Raw genomic sequence first — 24,808 nt, forward strand, 5'->3', positions numbered from 1 at the left:
CACTGGAAGAAGCAAGGGCACCATTGGAGCATAAAGAACTGACATCCAGTGTTCTGTGACTGTAGGGTAAAGTCCGATCTGTGAAATGCCTGGAAGACAGGCTCCCCTTGGAACCAGAGTCGATCTGCTCATTCAGCCTAACCGTGTCGTAGATGGAGCGCTGCGGGACGTAACAGTCCTCGATGTTGAGGTCCTCCTCTTCCTCACCCTTCCCTACACAGGGGGGATTCTGACGTAAACAGTCCGGTCTGCTCAGCGGCTTGCCCATTTTGGAGACAGTTAAAACAAATATTGCAGCTCTTGACACAGAAAGTGGGAAATAAGGCAATGCATCTTTCAGCAAAGCACACTTCTGAACAGAACTATAAAGTGTCTCCAGCCCAAGGACGCATCTCACATAACACACGTCGTCATAGATGAGGTGTTTAAGGCCAGCAGCAGGGCACCGGTCTACTTTGCAACCCTCCCTTTACCTGGTGGTTTGAGAATGACTCTCAAAAATAAAGTGCATCATGAGCAGAGAACAGAAGTCTCCTTCCTCCTCCTACCCAGAAAGGCCCCCAGAGTTCCCTTTCATATACTCCAAAACACAGAAAAAAGAAACCAAATAATGCACTTAACAGTGGCTCAAACACTTAGAACATTCCATTGTCGGTCCATTTCCCTTTTTATTCTAATTTTGCATCTGAGATTTCCAGGTTAAAATTTCCAAAGGAGCCAGCATCTTAGCTGGCTGAATGTTAATTTCAGCAGTGCTCTGGTTAACTGTAATCCACTTAAAGACGGCCTGCAAAACTCCATCTCTTTTATAAATAAACCAAGGTTCAGAAACTTAAAAGACAAACCCAGGGACCATGGACTGTTCCAATGAAGGCACAGAACAAGTCTTCAGAGAAAAATAAGTTAAGTCTAATGCGGTAAGAAAGTTCAAATTTTCTTTTACTCTTTTTGGGAGTAGCTATAAATAATCTTGATTCGAAAGGCAGTCTTTCTACCCATATTAAGCTTCTTCGAGACTATTCAGAATTATCCAAAGAGGAAAAAATAGGCTTTTGGGCGGCCAGGCCAGTACAATCCAGCGACCGTTTAAAGTAAACACAAAGCACGGTGTACTATAAACTCCCCTAAAAAAAAAAAAAAAAAGCCGTTTTCAAAGACTCTTATCTGATCCTCCTTAAGACGACGGATCCACCTGAGGCAACTGCAGCAGAGAAGAGCTCCGGGCTTCCTCTAAGGCTCGGGCTGCTGGGACCCCGCCGGCCTTGAAAGGCGCAGCTGGAGGCGGCGGGCGGGCGTCCCGAGCCCGGGCGCTCCCGGGGGCGCATCTACCGCGCGCCCCTCGCCGCCGCGGGGCCCGGGCTCCCACTCCGCCGCTACGCGCTCCCGAGACCGGACTCCGTGGGCATATCCCCCGGACTCCGGCCCCGTCCGGCCGGGAGCCCTCGAGCCTTTGAGGGGGAGGTGCCCAGAGGCGGGCGGCTGCGAGGCAACCGCCTGGTGGTGACATCAGCGCGAACCAGACCCGGTCCTGGAGGCGCGGGGAGGGCGGCGCGGGTTCGCGTATCTGGTAACTGGGGAGGTGGGGGAGGGGCGAGCAGAGGCGGAACAGACACCAGGAGCCCCGCCGGGACTGCACCCCTGGGAATAGGAAACAGGGATAAGGGCTAACAGGTCCCCATCCTTCTGATGAAACCATACTCCCGTGCGCTGCAGCTGCGGACTCTTAGACGTTTAGTGTCTGCAAATGCAGAGCGCGCATCACTTTCAAGTCGACTCTTGTGTCATTCTTTTCAAAACCCAAGTTCAAGTAGAACTGTTCTCCAGAATCAATTATTCCTAAGCTTCTTCGAGAAGAAGAATATGAATATTAGCGGACATGAATATTAGTCGTTACTAATAAGCATGCATTCCTCTTGAATTTGATGCAAGACTCAGGCAAAGATCAAGGGCAGTTAAATGACTCTGGATGTTTCATTAACAAAATCACACCCACTTTTTTTAATCTACTGAATAAACACTCTTTAAAAATACTGTTTGAAAATTAACTCAGCAAGCCAAACCTTAGCCTTTGGGTGTGTGTGTGGGGAAATTTCATAGATTCATTTAAATAAAGTAAAATCTATCCATTCCTTATCTTATGAAATAAGCAACCGTGCCAGAGTAGCAGATAGAGGGCAGATTTTCTTTCCTCAATCTCACAAAATAATCATTTGAACATAAGTAACACTGTGCTGGCCCCAAGTGAAGACAGTTCTATTAAAAACAACCCTATACTTTCTCTGATAACTTTACAGAAAAGATGTGGGATGGATCTTGTTTACCTTTCATAAGAAAATATTCCAAAATGATTTTTATAAACCTAAGAACTGAATCTTTGAAAAAAAAAATCTATCCATAACTGGAACTCTACAGGTTACACACCCATTCAACAATTATTAGATACAACTCAGTATATGGCCATCATGAAGTTGGAAAAAATATCTATAGCCAACTAGAAGGGAATATATACATAATAAACAACGCATCAACATGATAATATCAATGCCCACTCTTCAGAGTCAAGAAGTGAAATACTGCAACAAGCACTTGATCCTGTCTAATCACACAGGCTGTTGTGACATGTGGATCATAAGACAAAGAAAAACGTGCCCACAGTTACCACGTTTGAACAGTGGGTCGTGCCCTAGGCTGGAATCAGCAGAAACTAAGGGTTTGACTGTCAGTTGCCACTCCCTTCCCATATAAGCTATTTATTCATGGCTACATGAATAATAAAGTTTCCACAGAATGTGGACCAGGGCCTTTCTCTAAACAGAGATCCTCCCAGAACTTTTCATAAGAAAAAATGGCCCTAATTCTGCCCAACTTAGGCTCTAACTCTGGATCATTAGCACAATTCTATTCTAGTCTTCTAACCTTCTGTAAAGCTAAGAACAGCAACCTCACATTTCATGTGGATAGTACACTTTTAAAGCTACATAGACAATTCATTCATAAACTCAACCATTCATCAAACAGTGCCCACTATTACCAAACAGCACGGAGAGCCCTGGCAAAGTGCTGGTGCCCAGAGATGCAGCACCCCCGCCCCTTCATGGCTTACAGTAAAGTGGAGAATATGGATGAGAAAGTGAGCAGAGTACAGCTGGGAAGCAGGAAGTGCTATGGGAAAATGTCCTCTAGTTGATTATGTTTAAGGATGTGCCATTTATTTAATAATTGAATTCCTATTTTATTAAGCTGATTTCAACTAACTCTACAAAGGACGATCCTAATAGATTCTGATTCAAATTGAAATTTGTACTCTTAATATTACATTGGTATTGATGACAACAACTTGTATATTTATCTTTGTGACTTGGAATCAGATTCCAAAGATCTATCTGGATAACATAAAAGAACTCACATTTAGTGCAGAACTGGACTGGCTGAACTTTTCTTCCTAAATTTGGTTTATGCAGCTACTTTCAATGCTATGGTCTCTAAAGTTAGTAAAATCGAGATGTACTGAACTGTGTTAAACGCTAATCGTGATACCTAGCTCTCTCACATTTTCGTAAGAGAGAAATACACAATGAATAAAATGAGTAAGGTTCTTCTGAAAAGTAGTCAACAGTATTATTTCATACATACAGAAATCACAATGTTAAACTGGTCTCAAAACATAACTTTACACAGCCTACTAGATGTGATTCAGTTAAAAAATCTTCTAAAGGCAGATGATTTTAGAAAAGTACACAAATGCTAATTGAATTATAAGCAAAACAGTATAATTTTCTCATTCTATATTTCTAAAATTAAATTAAATCTTTTAAAAGAAAAGTTCCTGAAAAATCTTACCACAAAGTACAATGATCCACATCATAGAAAAGGTAAAAGACTAATTTTACCAACTGAAACATGGAGTTTTTAGAGCTGAAAGGCTAGAGATATTAGGAAATTCAAGTGCAGTAAATGGACAATGTTTGTGAGTAAATGCACTATTATCCATAAAAACTGACCAAAGTATCTTCCTGGCCCAGGTGCTCCTGAAATATGGATTAGAAGCCAAACAAGAGATGTGGTTTTTTTTTGCTGTGAGTACAAAACTAGGCCTTAGAAACAACAATTTCTATTATTCTTTCAAAATTGATATGCCATTAGCTCAGGAAAACGGAAAGCAACCTGTGTTCTTAGTTTTCTGATAAACTGATAAACAGCTTCACATAAATGGGTCAAGGGTTTTCAAGGATAGTCATCAGATGAACATGCAGTAGCTATTTATTTCAGTGGAAAATAATTTATATTTGAAGGAAAACAGGATATTCAGACCCCATGACAAAAGCAAACAAATTCAGAAACACTTAACAGGGTGACTGATCTTGATGGGAATTTATCTTGAATGTTAAGGAGGATCTGTAATATGCACTCCTCTTCTTCCTGGAAGTTACCATCACAGCATTTACTTACCCGAAGCTATTATTTAATGAATGATTACAGACCTAGAGAAACATTTAAAAAACATTAACCCATCAAATTTTCTTATCCAGAAACCAACGCATCATTTCGAAACAACAAAGCAAATTCCTCCCTCTCTGCTCCCATTTCTCACACACACACACACACACACACACCCCTTTAAGCAACTTTCCATGAGAGTAAAATAAATTATGTAGATCTCCTTTTATCTAAGGAAGGCCCATGATAATGACAGGAGATGCTATAGCCTAGCGCTTTGTGTGTGCCGGTGGGTGTGTCTGGGCTGGGGGTGGCGGGGAGAACCACTTTAAAATGAAGATACAAATTTATCCAGTTAACAACAAAACCACCAAAAAATCCCCTGGTATAAAATCTCTGGCTGGAACTGCATTCAGAACAACCTACATGAACTCCTTGATCTTTTTTTTTTTTTAAACTGGAATATAGTTGAGTTACAATGTTGTGTTAGCTTTAGGTGCACAGCAAAGAAGTGATTCAGTTATATACATATAACTGAATATATATAGTATATATATACCATTTATGACAAGATATTGAATATAGTTCCCTGTGCTATAGTAAGTCCTGTTGTTCATTTTATATAGTATAGTAGTATGTATCTGCTAATCCCAAACTCCTAACTTATCCCTCCCTTCCTCCTTTTTTCCCCTTTGGTAACCGTAAGTTTGTTTCCTACGTCTAACTCCTGGATCTTAAATGAAGCCATAGGAGTTAAGAGGCCACATGACACCAAGAGCATGGCGTTAGTTAGAAGCAAACATGGAAAGAGCCCTCGTGCCACGTTCCCCACCAGGACAGCCTTTCGGAGTAGGAAGAAGGCCCCACTGGCTCTGCTGGTGTGTGTGGTGCGACCATGGAGTCTTACGAACCTTGCCATCACATCAGCGCCATCGTAGTGGCCTCGTGCAGCCTCTGCTTTGGTGGGCCTTCTGTGTTGCCCAGCATAGGTGATATTCTTTCTTCCTAACATCTTAAAGCCACTCTGATATAGCTGACTGAATAATGTGACCTTCCTACAAAGCCCATGCATCAAAGTACAGTTTCTATAGTGAAAACATTGTCACCTTTAAAAATACCACAGGAAGGTGTTACGAAACCTCCCTGATAACACAGGCTCATTAACAAAAATCCAGTCAAGTAAGAATATTTCCCCAAGAAAAACCTCTTCTGCGACAGCTTTACTGAATTTGCTCCTGTTTTTGACAAAAACAGCGAACAATTTGTCATTGACCTCTATGTAACAATACGGGCCACTGAGAAATCATTATTAAAGCATTCTTTGGACAGTTTAATTTTATCTCTAAAAATATGGTGACATTACAGAGGTTGTTGTAGGATCATTTAATAAATATCTTAAGAGGATACTTGGAAATTGATTTTTTTCAGCCATACCATTTACAATTAGGACTCAAACCTCCCGGCTTCCCCAGCTTCATGGCGCCTGGCATTCTAGTTCACCCAACATGCTCAGGAGGATGCCTGGGTTCCACACTGCCTTCCCCTGGACCAGAGAACATTTATCACAGCACAATTACATGTGTTCCGGTCTCTGTCTCTGGTTTCAACTCGGTTTAAAAATTCCCTGCTTTTAGAAATCTTTGGTTCAGAGAGACTTGTACCAGTGATGTGTTCATTTGTGGGAACAAACCGAATGACAACTGGAGAAGCAACAGAGTGGCCAGAAAAAACAGTAAGCAGGCTGTGGGTAAAACTTTTTACCACGGCCTAGATGGAGCTGGGGAGGGTCATATATTTAGCTGGGATGTGACTGTATATGTTCGCTAAAACATCAAGTTTCTGTGCTCTTCACTGAAATGAAATCAATTCAGTGTGGGGATAATTGGCTGTTGATGACATCATAGGAAGGGTGGCACCTATTCCTTGTATAGAGTTGGTATGTCTTTGAAAAATAAAATAGAAATGTGGAAACGTTAATATTACCTGATAATGTAGTTTAGATTTGAAGATAATCTTGACCAGGAATCTTTAATAGGAGGTAGGGATAGGGGGACTTTTTCCTTTCTGCCTAGGAATTTATGACAGTGTACACAGAATTTAATGCAATAATACAGAAGTATAAGTAGAAAAACGGTACTCTGGGTTATCAACAGTAATAGAAAATACCTCAGTCTTTAGACATTTTAATCCAATGACTAATATTTAGAAGCAGGAAAACAATCCACATTGTTTAAAAACCTAGCTAAAGTAACATAAAGGGTAGTACCAATCTCTTTTCGGAAACTTCGAATAGCTTTCACTGACAGTGAATTAGGACTTTTGGTTCAGAACAGCATTTGTTTTCAATCATTATGTTTGTGTTGGTATTAAACATGAATTAATTTTATCCTGTCAAGGACATTAACTGCTGTTTCCTAGGTTAAGTTTAAGGGGGGGGGGGGGAAAGAATGGAACCCAAGAGGTCTGTCTTACCTAGTTTAAATAATCCATTATGCTCCCAGTGAATATAACGGACCCCAACTGAGTAACTGGGTAACAGCTATGAAGCTCCAGAAAGACTCTGAAGGCAGCTTATTCTATAGTATGAAAAACTGTCAGAAGATTTTACCCATGACATTAGGTTAAACAGAAGCTACCAGGTAGAGTCATGTCAAACTGCATCATATTTCGAAGTCTGTAATGAAAATAGACCCAGTACTTCGGTGCTTTTCTGTTTTATTTTTAGAAACTATAAAATAGCAAAATACTAGCTTTTTACTCAATGCAAATTATTCCACTTAAAGCAATTTTTAAAATCTTCCTAAAATATTATGTTAAAACTAATGTCCATGGGCTTCCCTGGTGGCGCAGTGGTTGAGAGTCCACCTGCTGATGCAGGGGACACGGGTTTGTGCCCCGGTCCGGGAAGATCCCACATGCTGTGGAGCAGCTGGGCCCGTGAGCCATGGCCGCTGAGCCTGCGCGTCTGGAGCCTGAGCTCCGCAACGGGAGAGGCCACAACAGTGAGAGGCCCGCGTACTGCAAAAACAAAACAAAACAAAACAAAACAAAACTAATGTCCAACCAAAGCTTAATCTCCAACAAAAACTAAGTGAAGATCTGAATTGAGATAATTTACAACTTCAATCAAAAATGACATAATCACTAAGACAAGGAAATGTTTGGTGCTGGTGGTAACTGTCATTATCCTCATCACAACATCTAGAGATACATTTCTAAGACAACACACACACACACATTCACCTCCTGTTATCATAGTGTCTGGCTTTACAGAACACGTTCCTTAAGTGAGTGTTCCTGGTGCTCTGGGTTAAAATAAACAATGGCTGATTGACAGATGAATGGATAAAAAGATTTCGTACATATATACAAAGGAATATTACTCAGCCATAAAAGAGAAGGAAATAATGCCATTTGCAGCAACATGAATGGACCTAGAGATTGTCATATTGAGTGAAGTCAGACAGAGAAAGACAAATATCATATGATATTGCTTTTATGCAGAATCTAAAAAAAAAAATACAAATGAACTTATTTATAAAACAGAAAGAGACTCACAGACATAGAAAACAAATTTATGGTTACCAAAGGGGAAAGGTGGGGGGTGGGGAGAGATAAATTAGGAACTTGGGATTAACACATACACACTAATATATATAAAATAGATAAACAAAAAGGACCTCTGTATAGCCCAGGGAACTATACTCAGTATTATGTAATAACCTATAAGGGAAAAGAATCTGAAAGAGAATATATATATATATATATATATATATATATATATATATATATGCACACACACACACATATATACATATATATATAAAACTGAATCACTGTACTGTACACCTAAAACAAACACAATATTGTAAATCAACTATACTTCAATTTTAAAAAATCAGAAAAACAAACAAACCAACAACAATGGCTGGTTACTCAGGCCACCCAAATCAGTCTCCAGCAAAGATGATTTGAAAATTTCCCAGAGAAGTGTAAGATGTACAACGTGATGAATAAAGTTGACCAAAACACTGCATTATATCCACCAAAACATCCAGGCTCTGACACTTACTACCCGTGTGACCTTGGGAAAGTCACTTCCCCTCCCTGGGTCTCTGCTTCCTTACAATAAGATGGGGATAATGACAGTACCCAGTTCTCAGGACTGTCAAAAGGATTAAAGACAGTCTAGAGTCATGCTTGACACACACTAAGCCCATAATAAATGTTAACTGTTGTAACTGTTAGTTTTTAGAACATACACTGGCAAACACACACACAAAGAAAAGAGAATCAGTGATTGTGTAAGCATATTTACCATAATATTCTTATTGTTTTTTACCTAGGGCACTGGCATATACCAAATGCAGATGACTGTCTACTTGGAAACTTTCATTTCAGTCACTGGGTCTCAAGACACTGAGGGTATGTCATGATATTCTTTATTACTGAATTTCATTAAAATCAGTCAACTCCTTAAAAAGTAATGAGAAAACACATAGACACAGCACGCCAAGTGGCTTATTTTAGAAGACATGATCACTTTGTTTTTCTTCACAGTCAAATAAAGCAATCTGTGTAACCATGAACAGTAACAATGCTTATTTAGTGCTTTTCAGTTTGCAAAATAATTTCAAAGCAACGTGTGAGCGAGACCCTCCTATCCCTTGCTTTTGCTTCCTTTCCGAAGACCTCTCCACAACAGAGCCATGTTTTTCACTGTCCTCATGCCTGGGGACCCAAAGAGGGGGCGTGGACAAAGCAGCAGCACCGATATTATTACTTTTGCTCATTTTCCTATAAGTAGTTGAAGCAGTGTAGAGAGATAAAGGCCTGCTCTCTTTTTCTAAACAAAGTCACAGAAAACCCAAAGAAATGATAACGTTTCACAAAAGCATGCTCAACTTTCATCAGTACAAAGACCACCTGATCACTGTCATGGAAGCGTTCAAGCTTTGTCAGGTCCCACAGAAAATTCCAGAGACTCACTCCTAAGCACCCCCCTACCCCCTGTCTTCCAAGCAGCAACTGTCACAGAACTTTGTTTTTCTAACAGACAGCTCTCTTATATGAAATCTTTATTTTGCAAACCACAGTGTGAAAGTGTGACAGGGCAATGAAGTTAAATCAACAGTGAGGCAGCTTCCTTCTCCTTCCAGAATCAAGACCCAAATACAGAACCGCAGGTTCTTAATCCCTGAAGAAACTGGGCTTCAAAGGCACTCTATAAACAGCAAACAACCATAATATAACAAAGAAGAAAAAGAAGCTACTTTGAAGTTACTTTTCAAACTTCAGTCACCTAAAAATAACACCACGAAAGAGAAACAAAGGAAAGACTTTGTCAAGTATAACAGCACAGAATTCAGGAGGTCTATTTGATTTATATTCATTTCTCCTGGGAAATGATTTGTTGTTTTGCAAATTCTGTTTCTATTTAATCCTATTTGATGCTTCACGCATCACTGCAGCCTTTACTGGAAAGTAAAACTTACCTCATGAATAGAACAGGATCCCCTGCAACCCTACAGGTTCCTGTCAGCCCTGTGCAGCAAAGGCTGGACAGCTAGGACCCTCCCTGTGCAGGTGACCCTCTCTCCAACGAGATGCGAGTTCTGCACCTGCTACCCTAAGCGGATTCACATCACTGACCCTGGACCTGGCCCACCCTCTCCTCCGACTCCATCATCAGGCATCACTGGGTGCTGCCAGTCGGTACACATTTCTCAGCCCCAAGGCGCTCAGAGTCCCATCAGAAATAATTTACTCCCAATCGTCTGGGGCCAGGATTACAACAAGGAACTCTACCCCTGCCTTTTAAAATAGGAACTTGGGGAAGAAATTCAATTAAGAAGGAGGAGAAGACTATAAAAAGGGAAAGAGCAGGAAAAGACTATAATTCACCATGAAAGAAAATGCTGGGACGCAAACATGAAGAGAACACACTTTTGATGTGATGGATGGGCCTCCGCGGTTGAGTTTAAAATACGGACGTGGTCACTCCAGAGGGCAGCTGTGAGTGACATCAGAAACAGACACCAGCTTTCCAAGCACCCTTTGACCTCCTAATTCATCACAGGCCTTATCCCATGAGGGCCCAAAGCCCCAGGAAGCTTGGACTCACCCCACGTACCTGGATATCCCCTCCGCCCACGGATTCTCATTTAAGCTCCAACACTGCATGACAATCCTACTTGAAGATGCTACAAAATAGGCCATCTCCTTCTATACCGATCAGTAATGTCTTTGAATAACCAAAACGCAGAGTACAAAGGAAGCACTCCCTACCTTGAACACATCAAGCTGTTGGTTAATCAACTCTGTTTCCATGCCAACAGGGCCTTGAGACTCCTCGTGCTCTTCAGCCTTCTGGAGTAGAGTAGAAAATTCCTTGAGTTTGCTGTAGAATTCTTCAAGGCGCGTGATGGTCCCTTCCACCTGCTCTTCTCTGGCTTGTGCACGGTCCCGAAGCTTGTTGCACTGTTTGCTTAAAGCCTCCAGGTCCCGTTTGATGCCGACCAGGTCAGGAGAGGCTTCCTCCGTGGCCAGCATCATCTTGCAGGTCTTATTGGCATTGGTGTTGCTTGCGATGAGCGCTTCCAGTTTCTCCAAGAAGGCTTTAATAGCCTCCCTTTGCTTCTGCAGCGTTTCCACATCTCTCCCCACTGGGGCCATGCTGTCCAACTCATCATCAAACTCCGCGAACTGAGAAAACATCTCTCGGATGGTGTTCTGGAAATGGCCGATGCCCTGAAGCTTGGTTTCTAAGAAGGAACACTTTTCATCCACCTGCTGGCTGAGGGCGCTGTGCTCCTGGACTAAGGCTTCTGCTTGGAGGAGAACCTCGGAGGTGCCCTTGGAGTCGGAGGCCCCCGCCACAAGGTCCTGGGCGAGCCCCTGGGCCAGATCAACCTGAGGCTTCAAGGTCTGAAGGGCTTTCTGCTGAGTCTGCAACACAGTCAGGGACTTACTGCTGTGAGCCTGGGGCCCCAGAGAGTCGTGCATATCTAGCTGTTCCTTTGCACACTGAAGCTGCCTCTGAGCTTCTTTGGAAACTTCTTGAAATTCTTTAAATTTCTGGGCCATGTTCTCCAGAGAGAATTTCTTCCTGTGCACTTGCTCGGTGGCCATGTCCAACTTCTGGAGCAGGGATTCCTTCTCCTCTGCCACCGCCTCTTTGTCCACTTCACAGACACGGAGCAGGCTGCTGGCTGCACTGTTTAGCTGTTCCACCATCCCAAAGTGCTGGTCCCTCTCCTTCTGCAGAGACTTTAACTGGGCAAGAGATTTCTCTGTCTCAGCAGGATCCAAGCTACACTTTATTTCCTTGAGGCTGTTTTGACACCTGTCTATCCATGGCTGGAGCATCTCCACATGTTCTTTATACTTGAGAGCTTTTTCCAGTGAATCTTTCACCCTGTCTTCTCTTTCTTTCACCTGCTTCTGAAATCCATCCCAGTTGGTTTTAATCGTGTTCAGTTGTAACTGTAACGCTACCTTCTCAGACCCTTGTGTTTTTAGTAACAGGTTTTCACCTTCCGCCATGGTTTTCTCATAAATGTGAGACTCGGCGGTCAAAGTTTTCCTGAAGTCTTTCTGATCTTTCATTAATGACTCTAAGACCTCGACTTTGGCTGATATCGGGGGAGATTTGTTCTGTTCTTCCTTCTTGGTATCCAGCCAAGCCTGGAAATCTCTAGACATTTGCTGAAATTGATGAGAGCTGGCACAGGCTGACTGAAGATGCTGGACATGGTTCTCTAAAAAATAAAACCACAGACATGTTTATTTTACATCAAAATGTTGAATAAATCTGCAAAAAGCCAAGAGAAAAACCACCAAATAAATACACAGAATAATCTAAACGCAAGGGCTACTAGCACTGACTATGAGAACGACAAAAGCGCTTACGTTATGGACAAAGGCGGTGGGGGAAGGGCAAGAGGTGAGGACTATGGCAAGAAAAGAGACAATAGAGGCTGGATACTAGAGCCACCTCCATCCTAGGGCGGGGAAGTGACAACTGTTCAAAGCTCTAGGTGATGCTGATAAATAACCAATCTCTTATTAAATGTGACTTTTCCACCTGTGTGATTTTTTTTCCTTGGGCCCTGCAGCATGCAGGGTCTCAGTTCCCCAACTAGGGACTGAACCCGTGCCCCCTGCAGTGGAAGCGTGGACTCTTAACCACTGGACCGCCGGGGAAGTCTCCACCTGTGTAATTTTTACCCATCATGGAGGCAATGTAAGGCAGCCCATGGGGACGACATGGGTCTGGATCCCAACTCAGCCTCTCAAGAGCTGGAGGGCCTAGGGTGAACGATTAAACCTCTGGGCCTCATTTCCCCAAGTGTGAGCTGGCAACATTGATAGAAGCTGTCGTGGGAATGAGGTGACAGTGCGTGCAAGTAAAGCTCTGAGCTGAATGCCTGTCACGGAAGAGGGTTCCTAACAATAGTCACCATCACTGTAATCATCATAGGTAATGTTTGCTATCCATATCACGTCAAAATCAAGGAGTAAGTCTGAAACGGTTGCTATGATCAGTAAACAAATCCAATCAATTATTAAAAAATATAAACTGAGTGCCTAGTGTTACTTGGCAAATGACAAACAGCCACCAACGGGCTCTCCTCTGGCCTGCCCTTCTCGGGCCCAGGAACTGCTGCTGCTGTCTTGGACCATCCTGGGCTCAGCGGCCACAGAGTGATGGCTACAGCAGGCGAGAGAGGAAATCGTGCATAATGCTTCTCTCTCACACGTTTCTCTGGAAAAGCTTCCATGATGGAGCCAGACGAACTAGCTGTTATCAAGAAAACGATGCCAAGCCTTTTTTAATAACTGTAGTCGTCTCCTTTTCTGGTGAAACAAGACTGTCGCATAGCATAAACACTGACACCTTTAAAAACCAATTTGTTTTTTTTACGGTTTTTTTAAATTGAAGTATAGTTGATTTACAATGTTGTGTTATTTTCTACTGTACAAGAAAGTGATTCAGTTATACATATATACACATTCTTTTTCATATTCTTTTCCATTTTGGTTTATCACAGGAGACTGAATAGAGTTCCCTGTGCTATGTGGTAGGTCCCTGTTGGTTATCCATTCTATATAATATCCTATGATAAGCCATAATGGAAAAGAATATTAAAAAAGAATGCATGTATATGTATAACTGAGTCACTTTGCTGTACAGAAGAAATTAACACAAGATTGTAAATCAACTCTACTTCAATAAAAAAAATTTTTTTTAATAGTTTGCATCTGCTAATCCCAAACTCCCCCCTCCATCTCTCTTCTACCTCCCCTGCCCCTTGGCAACCACAAGTCTGTTCTCTATGTCTGAAAGTCTGTAAAAACTAATCTGGAGTACCCGAAGTTTCCATGGGCCTATGCAAAGTGGACTTTGCCGGCACGGGGTCCGCCTATTATCTGTGCAGAACTCCCCGCCCCTGCAACACTGTGTGTGCATGTGAACCCAAATCTACCCTCCTTGCATGCACCTCTCACTGTGGGCAGGTTCACTTTAGGGGACTGGTTTCCCCAACAGCTTGGAAATAGGGAGTTCACTGATCCCTATTTCCAGGAAATACATGCATTCAAAGAAGACACACAAACCTGCTTTTAGTTCAAGATCCTTAAATGATTTTAAGATGCCTTCCAGTTGCCGACTAAGTTCAGCTTTCAAGTACTCTTCTTTAACCAGGGCTGCCAGATCCTCTCCCAGAGCCTGGGCCACTTTGATCTGCTTCGTTTCCTGCTCTATTTCCTGCTTCATTTTCTGGGCTGTTTCCAGCTGCTGGTTCATCGCGTCAGGGTGTGTGCTCCCGGCCACACTGCTGCTGAGTTTATTATCCAAGTCGGCCAGCTTATCGGAAAGGCTTCTCAGCAGGCTTTGATACTGGGTGCTTTTAACAATGGCATGGTCGATCCGGTCACATCTGTCCCTCAATTGTCCTGTGAGGCTGTCCCATTTTTGGGTCACAGCTGCTAGCTGTTCCTTCACAATCCCGTGGAAAGATGGGTGCTCCCCAGGTCTGTGCAGTATGCCCTGACCAGCCACTGTTAGCTGTTCATACTGAGGTTTCCGGGTATCAAATTCTTGCAGGAGAATCTAAGGTAAAGAGGTGATGAGGGCAAATAAACACACAAATGACTAGAGAATTAATTACAGAAAACATACCTTTAAGTTTCTAAACAGACAGAAATGGTAGTTAATTATCTAGTTTTTATTTTATTTTTGTTACTGCTTTCCTAGCTTTTATTTCAAAGGCAGTCCAATTATCGTATACTAATCCAAAGAGCAATGGTGCTTCACAGAGATTAACATTTTGTCTAAAATAATATCCCCCAAGGGAGACAAAAGAGAATAAATATTTTTGCTAGTGTGGGGAAAAGGAACAAAAATTCATGCACAAATTTTCACACACAAAGGGAAACACTGCTTTTAGACAAGTTTACATCACACTAACACCAATTTGATTTCTTCCTATTTGCATTTTTCTTTTTACAGGATTTTTTTAAATGCTCTATAGCATTTTACACCAAAGGAAATACACAGTGATAACAGTGTTAGGATATACAAACTCATGGTGTATTGATTTACAAAGGTTCTTTTTAAACATAAAATCGACGTTTACAGTCTTTTTTGTAAAGATTTAGCCAATAAATCATGTCGCTCTGAGCGTGCGGGCTCACACTGGCTTTCATTATAAAACGAATGATCCCCAAATGTCCTTCTTTTAGTAGAATATTTTATCTATCTCTGGGAGACTATGGTTAATTACTTCTCCTCAAATGTTTCTTTATATCTGTTGTTTCCATCTATTCAGATGAAGAACATACATGCCTAGGACAGCATGTGACTCAACTACCCAGACTGTTGTGTATTTTCAGAGTACAGATCAGCTTCCATGCCCCAAAACCACCACCTGCACAGAAAGAAAGCCCACCGAGACCACAGCGGAGCGCCTGCGACTACGTCTGACTTACAATTTACATATGTTTCTCCCCCTGTGGATTTATCTGCTCATAATTAGATGAGTCTAACTAACCCTGCAGGTTTCAAGGTTCCTCCTCTTCTTCCCTTCTTCTTTCTCTTCTTACTTTGTCTCCCCGACTCAGGGATGTTTTGCATGAGCTTTATAAGTTTCATTACCTACTACCACAATCAAAATGAATAAAACCTCAAAGGAGTCATTTCTAAACAATATACTAGCTTCTCATAAAAATGTTATTACTTATGCAATCATATGTTATTAATATGTATGTTATTAATATACTTCAAAGAAAGTCCTCTTTAACAGGGTCTCTACAAACCACAATATGACTGAAACGATCAAGGGACCTGACCATACTCGTGGGCTCAGTGGACCCCTCAGGGATGCTCCAGGGATGCTCCAGAGCTTTGCTTCTCTGGGGGTTTCCCGCCAGCCTCACGACAGTACCTCGTGGGCATCTGACACATTACAAACCCTCCGAGACAGGCAGAGCACATACCATCAAAGGTAATGTATTTCTAATGAAAACATCTGTCTTGTTAAGTCAGGTAGGACTCACCTGCACCTGCTGCCTTTGTGTGTTCAGCATATTTGGGTCAATCGACAAGGGCCCAAGGACACTGACCATCAGTTCTTTTTCCACAAGCCACTGTTTTAACTGAGCCTCCACAGTCTGGAATTGGGTTAGATTATTTGAGGATTCTTCCAGTTTCTGTCGTCTATCAACTGTTAACTGATTGAGGTCTTGCCACTGAGAATCTAGAAGAAAAAAAGATAAAGGATGAAACAGATTTTTTTTTTTTTTTCTGCGGTACGTGGGCTTCTCACTGTTGTGGCCTCTCCTGTTGCGGAGCACAGGCTCCGGAGCACAGGCTCAGCGGCCATGGCTCACGGGCCCAGCCGCTCCGCGGCATGTGGGATCTTCCCAGACCGGGGCACGAACCCGTGTCCCCTGCATCGGCAGGCGGACTCTCAACCACTGCGCCACCAGGGAAGCCCAGATGTTTGTTTGTTATACATTTAATACAACTGTATCTATGAAGATTGTAGGACAGGGCTCTCCTTACATAGTCAATTAAAGACTAACCTGTGCGTTAATTGCATTTAATGATACAGATTTTATGGTCCCAATGGTTTGTGTCAACTGAAGTGTAAGAAAAATAGATTTGAATCTGATGGAAGATGCTGTAGATTATGGAATATTCCTGAGAACCCTCATTCCTTCTAGAAGTCCTACAGAGTCTGTTTATTCAACTAGAACTGACCCACTAGAACAATGAACATGTATCCTTTTCTTTAATAGCAAACCTTCAACGACCAGATGGTGGTAAGTGACTCCCAAATGTGTGTATCTACACCCAGCCATGCTCTTCTACGCAAATCACACATCAGCAGCCAACTGCTCAGAAGTTACAATAGGAAATCTCACCAACCCCTTAAATTCAATGTTGGAGGAAAAAACTCATGATATTCCTATCAAAATGGGTAGGTTTTTCCGACTTTTAGACTTCTTTTGAAGGTTATTCTCATGCATGTCATGAAATGCCATAATTCAGGATGTTCTTTCATGACTCTCCTATATCCTCAATCACAAACCCTTAAACACAGTGCTTCCATTCCCAATACCCAACTCCACATTGGTCCTCACCATCTTTTGCCAAGACCAGTACTTCTCAAGCTGGAGCTGCATCAGAGACCCCTAGAGGGTCTGGTCGCACAGGTGCTGGGCCCACCCCTGGAGGGACTGATCAGCAGGTCTGAAGTGATGTCTGAATGTGCATTTCTAACATGTCCCCAGGGGATGCTCTGCTCTTGCTGCCAGGAGCACCCTTTCCAGAGCTGCACACCTAGACCAAGAGCCTTCTAACCAGCTTACCTGCGATTCGTGATCCTCAGCTGCAATGAATTTGGTTCTAAAATAATTTCCCTTAAACGTCACTGAATATGTCACTTCTGGGCTCAAACCCCTCAATAATTTACTCGTCACCAACTAGACGGCAAAATCTGATGACCTCTGCTTGACCTCCAGGGTCTCCCACAAAAGGGCCCTCGTGTGCTCATCTGAAAAGGTCTGTCCTCCGAGAGGAAGCCCTCATCTGCCCGCTGATCACATGTCCTCATCGCAACAGGCTGGGCGCACAAGGGCCCCACAGCTCACATGCTCCATCCCTCCCCTTCTGTCCCTGCCCCATCCCGCTTTCATGATCCCACTGGGTCTCACCCTCCACTAGGATGCCCTGCCTGCTCCCCCAGCCCTGAGGACGGCATGCTCCTTGAAGCCCAGAATTACAGACCATCTCTCAACACATAAGTCACTCAACACTGACGGTGTGAAGAGCTGATCTGACAGATTTTTTTCACCTAGTGTAATGCACTGAAGAGCTGCTTTTCATAGAGCCCAGCCCCTGAAACGTTTACCTAAACAATGTCACACTATACGGCGTGTTCTAGTCAATCACAATCTGATAATGAGATAATGCAACTCCAACCATAAACGGAGAAGGAGAAATATCAAAATCTTATCAGGAAGCTTTTCTGAAATATGCATTCCTCGCTCCCTCCGCTATTCTAAGATGTCTTGAAAATATTCCTTCGAGTAATTCTGATATTCTGACAACCACTGAATTAGGGCCCAATTAATTATAATGCAACAGAAGTCTCTATTGTTGGATTAAATACACCTTTCAACATTAAGATCTCTTAGGATGACTCTTTTTCTTTTACTGGAGTATAGTTGATTTACAATGTTGTGTCAGTTTCAGGTATACAGCAAAGTGAAGCAGTTATATGTATAAGGATGACTCTTATTAAACTAAAACGTACTTAGAAACTTCTAAATTTATCACAGCATATCTGACTCTAAAGGAAGGACAAGATTTAGCTAAATATAATGGAACAATTCAAAGTAAAATGATTCTTGTGATAGTCATAGTTAAACATACTTAGTATGTGCCCGATACTGTTTGTCTGAGCTGCACACACATTAACTCACTGAATTCTCCAAATACTATGAAGTAGGGAAAATGAGTGTCACTGTCTTACACTCACTCCCATATCATTACAATAAGGAAAAGGGGTGATAAGATAACAGGGCTTGTGAAGGCAATTCTGCATCTCCGAGGAACAGTTTATATAGGGACAGGATGGAGATGGGAGGAGGACTCTGGGTAAAGAGCAAACCCCCAGACTCCTGTGGGGAGCAGCCTTCTCAGGCTGGTTGGGAAAGGGACCAGCAGCATGAAACAGGGGCTGGTGGGGTCCCATCAGGAACTCCATGGTGGAGAAAGGCACCCAGCTTTTCCAGAAAAGCAAACAAAAAGGACTCTCCACACTAAAATATAACAAATCATAAAAAATTAGAAGCACCCAAAACCTAATAAAAAATAAACCATAATGAAAACATGTGACTCAATACACAGCATTCTATCAACTGGTATCTACCTTCTTCATAAACATAAATTTCGTTACTGTGTTTAGTGAGAAAAACACAAGATATGCCAAGGCCTAGCACCGTATAATATGAAATGACACTTTAGAATATGCAAAGATCGATTCTGAAACATGAAACAAATCCCAAAGTCAGTGAGATTGCTGGATAGATGTTTTCTGATAGAGATTATGGTTTTTAAAAAATGACTGTGCTTCTGTTCACGGCCTCTGGTGTAAGTGGTAACATACCTATTTCCGTCAACATCTGCTTCCACTTGGGGGCCTCCGGAGTGTCTGGGTTCTCCTCCAGCAGCTCCGTCAGCTTGTCTTTCAACTCCTGCACTTTGTTTACATTTTGCTTCAGTTCTGCCTCAAATGACTAACAAGGAAATAAAAAAAGTAACTTCATTAAAGTATGTCAACATCAAAAGACAAAAACACAATTTCAATAGAGCACTTTTTTCTCCAACATGACCAAAAGAGGGGAAACAATCCACTGTTAAAGGCTGAAGTGAGTGAGGACTGGATTCAGCAGTGAATTATATTTTCTTTTCCTCTTCGTAACTATTCTTCAACTAGCTGATAACAGAATCCCAAGGAGGAATGCTAGAGCTACAGAGATAATGACCCTCATCCCATCACCTAGAAAGAATTTCAAGGTATTCTCAAATCCCTTTGGAAAAAAAGGAAAATGACCTCAGTATGATTGTAATTAATCAGAAAATCAGTCTTGATAAAGGCTGCAAGATTTGAGACTACTAGCAAATAAGCACTTTTCTGGACAACACGTTACAGAGTTCAAAGATAAGTTAGTCATCTGGAGACATTTTTGCCAGCATTGCCAAAGTGCAAAACCGTTTTCCCAACCCTGACAGTTGTAGCAAGAAATACCGCGTATTAAACAAAGGGAAAGCATGAGCTCCCCTATTTTATACTGGACAGAACAGATTCCTAATACACTTAGCCCTTAAATACATCTTTTCCAATAAGTACTGGTTAAAATCCAAGACTTAAACTAATTTGAAGGTGGCAAAGTTGCTTGCACCCAACAGCTCACTCATCTTTATAACATCTGTGTGTAAAAATAAGTGACTATTAACATCAATCTCTACAAAAAGTCATGTTCAACAAAGCTGGCGAACTATGTGTTGAAGGTTATAGAGCCAGAAACCAGAACGGGGCTCCTGACCCCCAGGGCTCAGTTCTGAGTGCTAATCTGTTCTCTCACATCTTCGGTAAATGGACCCACAGAAGATACCTTGTTCTGTTCAACTTGACTCTTCACAGCCTCAGTGTCCGTAGGTGTAGGTGCCTGATGCCATTTTGTGGCAGTGTTGTTCATTGTCTGTAACCACTGCATCATGGCACTTGATTCTTCCTGAGCCTTTTGCAATCTGGAGAGTTTGGTACTCAGTTCGGCTATTTTGTCTTTAAGTAAGAGGCCAAGATCTTCATAGTCATGGCTTATGTCAGTCATATCCTTTTTAATGGATGTTAATCCTAAACGTAAGAAGAAAAATTATATTGACACATTTTCAGGGTGTTTAGAGCTCTAGAAATAAAAATTTGTTTCACGTGCTATTTCCTTCTATTTTGTCAATATTAAGTCTACTATGATAAAGTCATAGAGTCTTTAGAACTAAAATGTTACATCATCTTACAATGCTACTTAATGACAAATACTTTAGGTACACTGCATAATACAAGTGAAATGAGATAGATATTTAAAATGGAATAAAACCCCCAAATCATGAAATGATGCTTATTAATTCCTCAGGCAACAAATTAAAAAAAAATAGCTCAAATAATGTTATCCCAAGTGAGAAAATATCTCAAATTAACCCGAAAGAAGGAAACATAAACCAAATGCCAAGCTGAATTACTGGATTTCATTAAGTTCAGATGAACAAAATTGCATGGAATGTTATATAAACATGTTATTTATGGAGAACATGACTATACTCATACCATTTTAATTCAAGTTTGAAATTTCGATATAACTACTTTTCATCCCTAAAAAGATTTTCTTTCTCTCTCAAAAAAAAAAACACCAGACCAAGTAACTTAATCAATAAGCACTTAAAGTTACCATTTACCTTTATTTGCCAAAATATCCTGAGTATCTATGGCTGTTCCTTCACCATTTAATATTACTCCACCTGCGAAAATATTAAAACTGAAGTCATCATAGATTTCTATTGTATTTTATATATATTAATAGTAGGTGGCATTAAAGCAAATGCCATAAACACTAATTCTTTTAAAATGTTATTACTATTTGAAAATGTAAAATAATGATTCAATTTCAAAATCAAATGAAGGTCTGAAAGATCAAGCTATATCCTCTCTTTTGCATAAAATTTATTCTTAAAGTCATAACATGATCAACTTAAACAGTAGAGTTTCAGTAACTTTATATTATATACATTAATCATTAACTATTAATTTATAAGAAAATTTGGGGATAAGGTTGCTTTAAAGCTGAAGTTATTTTAGTGATACAGTCCCTGAAGCACAGAAGCTGGTCACTATGTGTGTTGCTTGAAGGATAAATGCCTGACGGACAAAAGAATGTCTGTCTCAAGTTAAGAAACTGAGAATTGTCTGCTGTAGTTACAGTGTTTTCATGGGTTTAATGGAGGCGGAATAAGGTAAAAAGACATGAGAGAAAAGTTAAAAGTAAAAGAAACCATTACTGTATCAGTATAGAGGAAGGAGGTACAGTGGCTGGGGCACCTGGGCCCTGGCATATGTCTCACCTGAACTTAAACCCCAGCCTCACTAATGACTTCCTGTGAGGCTGCACAGGTGAATCCATCCCACCAAACTGCTGGGGAGAATAACACGTATCTCGCGAGACCACTGTGGGCATTAAAGACAGTTACCCTACTGCCTAGCAAATAGGAACTACTTGGTGAGCTATAGTAATTATTTCTCTTTAATTCCATAAACACCTAGCACTGGTTCCTTTTTCATAACCAGAATATTAAAAAATCAATTAGACCTTCTCATGTTAGTATGCCTTGGCTCTCTATCCAAAACACAAAAACATTTCCCCAAACTAACCACACACGAACAAGCCTAAACAAAAACATTTAAATATCTGAATCTTAATCTAAAGTTTTGTCCCTTAAAAAAAAAAAAAATCACACACACCGTGGTCTTTCAGATGGAAGTGAAAATACCCTTTAGATACTCGAGATTAATTCCTACCATGCTTGGGAGGTGTCAAGAGTAGGAAAAAATACTTTTTACTTATTACTAATACAGAATGGGCATGAAGAACTAATGTAAAACACCACAGAATTCCCTTCCTTTAAAAAAAAACAAAAAACCTTGATATTTCAGGAAATCTGATTAGGAGAGAAAGGAGAGATCATCACACACTACACTATGAGGACTGCCTGAAATGGGATTAAAAGAGCAGAAAAAACAGTGGGTGGAGATGGGCCCAGCTCAACATCAGCCTCACAATGGGAACAGCTGGGGGCTAAGCAGGGCAGATAAACCACAGAGGATCGTCAGAAACCCTCAGAATAAAGATATGAGATCTGCCTTTGGTCTTCTCTTGGATTATTTAAAGCTGATAGTGACAACAAATATAAATATGTTTTAAACTTAAAACTCTATCCACAACTTAATTTTAGAACCATTATTTATACATGACTCTCCCTTTCTGTTGAGAAGCCTGGTAAGATTGTGATTCAGACATGCTGGCTAACACAGTATAGAACTGTTTTCTTTGGGAATAGTGTAAGGAATAAAGCAGATGGGAAGAAATTAAGAGAGGTCCACTCAACAGAAAAGAACCTGTTCTCTTTCCTTACTTCCTTCTTTCCCAGGAGACCAGACTCATTTCTTTATCAAAGATTTCAGGGGCTTCCCTGGTGGCGCAGTGGTTGAGAATATGCCTGCTAATGCAGGGGACACGGGTTCGAGCCCTGGTCATGAGCCCCTGAGCCACAACTACTGAGCCTGCGCGTCTGGAGCCTGTGCTCCGCAAAAAGAGAGGCCGCCATAGTGAGAGGCCCGCGCACCGCGATGAAGAGTGGCCCCCGCTTGCCACAACTAGAGAAAGCCCTTGCACAGAAACGAAGACCCAACACAACAAAAATAAATAAATAAATTAATAAACTCCTACCCCTAACATCTTCTTTAAAAAAAAAAGAGTGAAGGGCTTAGCCATGGGAGCTATTGTACTTTGCTGTTGATCATTTGACTTGCACAAGTTTAAAAAAAAAAAAAAAAGATTTCAAATAGAATTTCTACATCCCCATCAATTAGGTAAAAACAAACTGGAATCTGATCTTTCCCCTTCCCCAATATAATGTTCCTTATTCTTACAGATGAATTTGGTTACATTTTAAATTGTAGTATTTAATAAGATGAAACCTAAGAGATCTGAAATTTGACCAGAACAGACACTTTTCCGTGGCAGCGTTTAGGTTGTTTAGAGATGCCATCGTTCTTGTCACTTTCCCTTCGTGTTTCTGAGGTTATTTTATGCATTAATTTTTAAAAATAACATACACAAATAAAATCAACATGGGTGGACCCAATTCATTGGTAAAACCCAATGGGTTTTACCACAAATGTAAATAAAGCACTTACCTGACTTAACTGCTGCTATGGCCTTTGCAGGGGTCATCACAGCACTTATTAGATTACACAGTGAGATCCCACTGTTGTTGACTTTCTGAATCTCTGGTGTTTTTAAGCTCCACTTCTCTTGTAATTTCTGGAGATACAAAAACACATTATTTTTCAGTCTCTGTAATCTTTTCCAAGTTATACATTATAATTCAATATCTTAAACATATCTTAAAACAGTGATGATTGTGGGTTCTGACTTATGGGATGGAAGAAAAGGACAGCATCTCTATTTGTTCCAATGGTCCAAGTGACTGTTAACACTGTTATTAGTGAGGAGTGGGGTGGGGTCCATCCTGAATTCTGCTCCCAGCCACAGTGGAAGCCAGGCTAGTCCCAGCTGCCACGGGTTCCAAAGTAACTGTCAACTGTAAGTCTGCAAAACTGTACTAGGTAACAGCCAAGTTACAAAAAAAAAAAGGTAGTAGAAACAATTTTAAAAAATGGAAATTCAGAATTCCATTTAATAGTGAATTTTAATCATCAAAACTTCAATGAATTTTAAAGGACACACAACTCCACAAATTTGGAGTGGAAAACTTGCCATAACTGGTCATAAGTTTTATGACTGAGTCAGATGACAAGACTCACACACTAGAGATTCAAATAACTTCCATCTTCAAATACTGGTTAGAGTGATATATCCAAACTAGAGCAAAATGCTGAGTTGAAGAGAAGGATCTTTTACTAACATTATGAAAAATGGTATAAAAAATAAACTAAGTAGAGATGTGGTGGGGAAAGAAACTCGGACCAGTCAGCAACTCACAAATACGTCTCTTTAAAAAAGCAAATTAACTGAAAGTCTGTGTCCTTCTTCGAAAGGATCAGTTAAACCCGTCATGATTTCCAAATACCACCAAAATACACTGTACATACATGAGGCTCTAACTTATGTGCTATTAGATAAAAGGAAACCTCTCATTCCTAACACAAGCAAATGAGAAATTCTTATCAGACATGGACAGTGATTCACCTTAGTTTCTTCCAAAGATTTCCCTAAATCCTCTGCACCAGAAGAAGGCTGCACAATGGGAACTCTTTCTGTGGTTTCTTTTATCCACGACTTTAATGAATTAACCAGAACTTGAAAGGCATCCATCTGTTCTTGACAAGAAGATACAGCTTCTTTTCTAGATCACAAACATCATTGACAAATTTAAGCCACAAAGGGAGACACTCCAAAGGACTAATTACTAAAAAGTAAATTATTATGCCCATTTCAAGCTTAACATTAAGAAAAAATCTTCCCCCAGGCACACTCCAATCCTCAGATACAGGAGGAAAGGTTT

At 41.0% G+C, this 24,808-nt stretch overlaps 1 protein-coding gene across 18 annotated transcripts in view; it reads right to left on the reverse strand.

Annotated features, from left to right (window-relative positions):
* DST (dystonin) overlaps positions 1-24,808 on the reverse strand; it is a 496,974-nt gene that overhangs the window by 87,622 nt on the left and 384,544 nt on the right. For all 18 annotated transcript variants that reach the window (XM_079934485.1, XM_079934486.1, XM_079934474.1 and 15 more), the window contains 8 exons: positions 24,493-24,649; positions 23,478-23,604; positions 20,963-21,025; positions 20,125-20,366; positions 19,116-19,245; positions 15,997-16,196; positions 14,056-14,551; positions 10,726-12,197 (listed from right to left, as the gene is read on the reverse strand). In XM_079934485.1, coding sequence (XP_079790611.1) covers positions 10,726-12,197; positions 14,056-14,551; positions 15,997-16,196; positions 19,116-19,245; positions 20,125-20,366; positions 20,963-21,025; positions 23,478-23,604; positions 24,493-24,649 — 2,887 coding nt within the window. The remainder of the gene's footprint in view (positions 1-10,725; positions 12,198-14,055; positions 14,552-15,996; positions 16,197-19,115; positions 19,246-20,124; positions 20,367-20,962; positions 21,026-23,477; positions 23,605-24,492; positions 24,650-24,808) is intronic.

Source organism: Stenella coeruleoalba (genome assembly GCF_951394435.1).
Source record: "Stenella coeruleoalba genome assembly, chromosome: 10".
NCBI classification, from domain to species: Eukaryota; Metazoa; Chordata; class Mammalia; order Artiodactyla; family Delphinidae; genus Stenella; species Stenella coeruleoalba.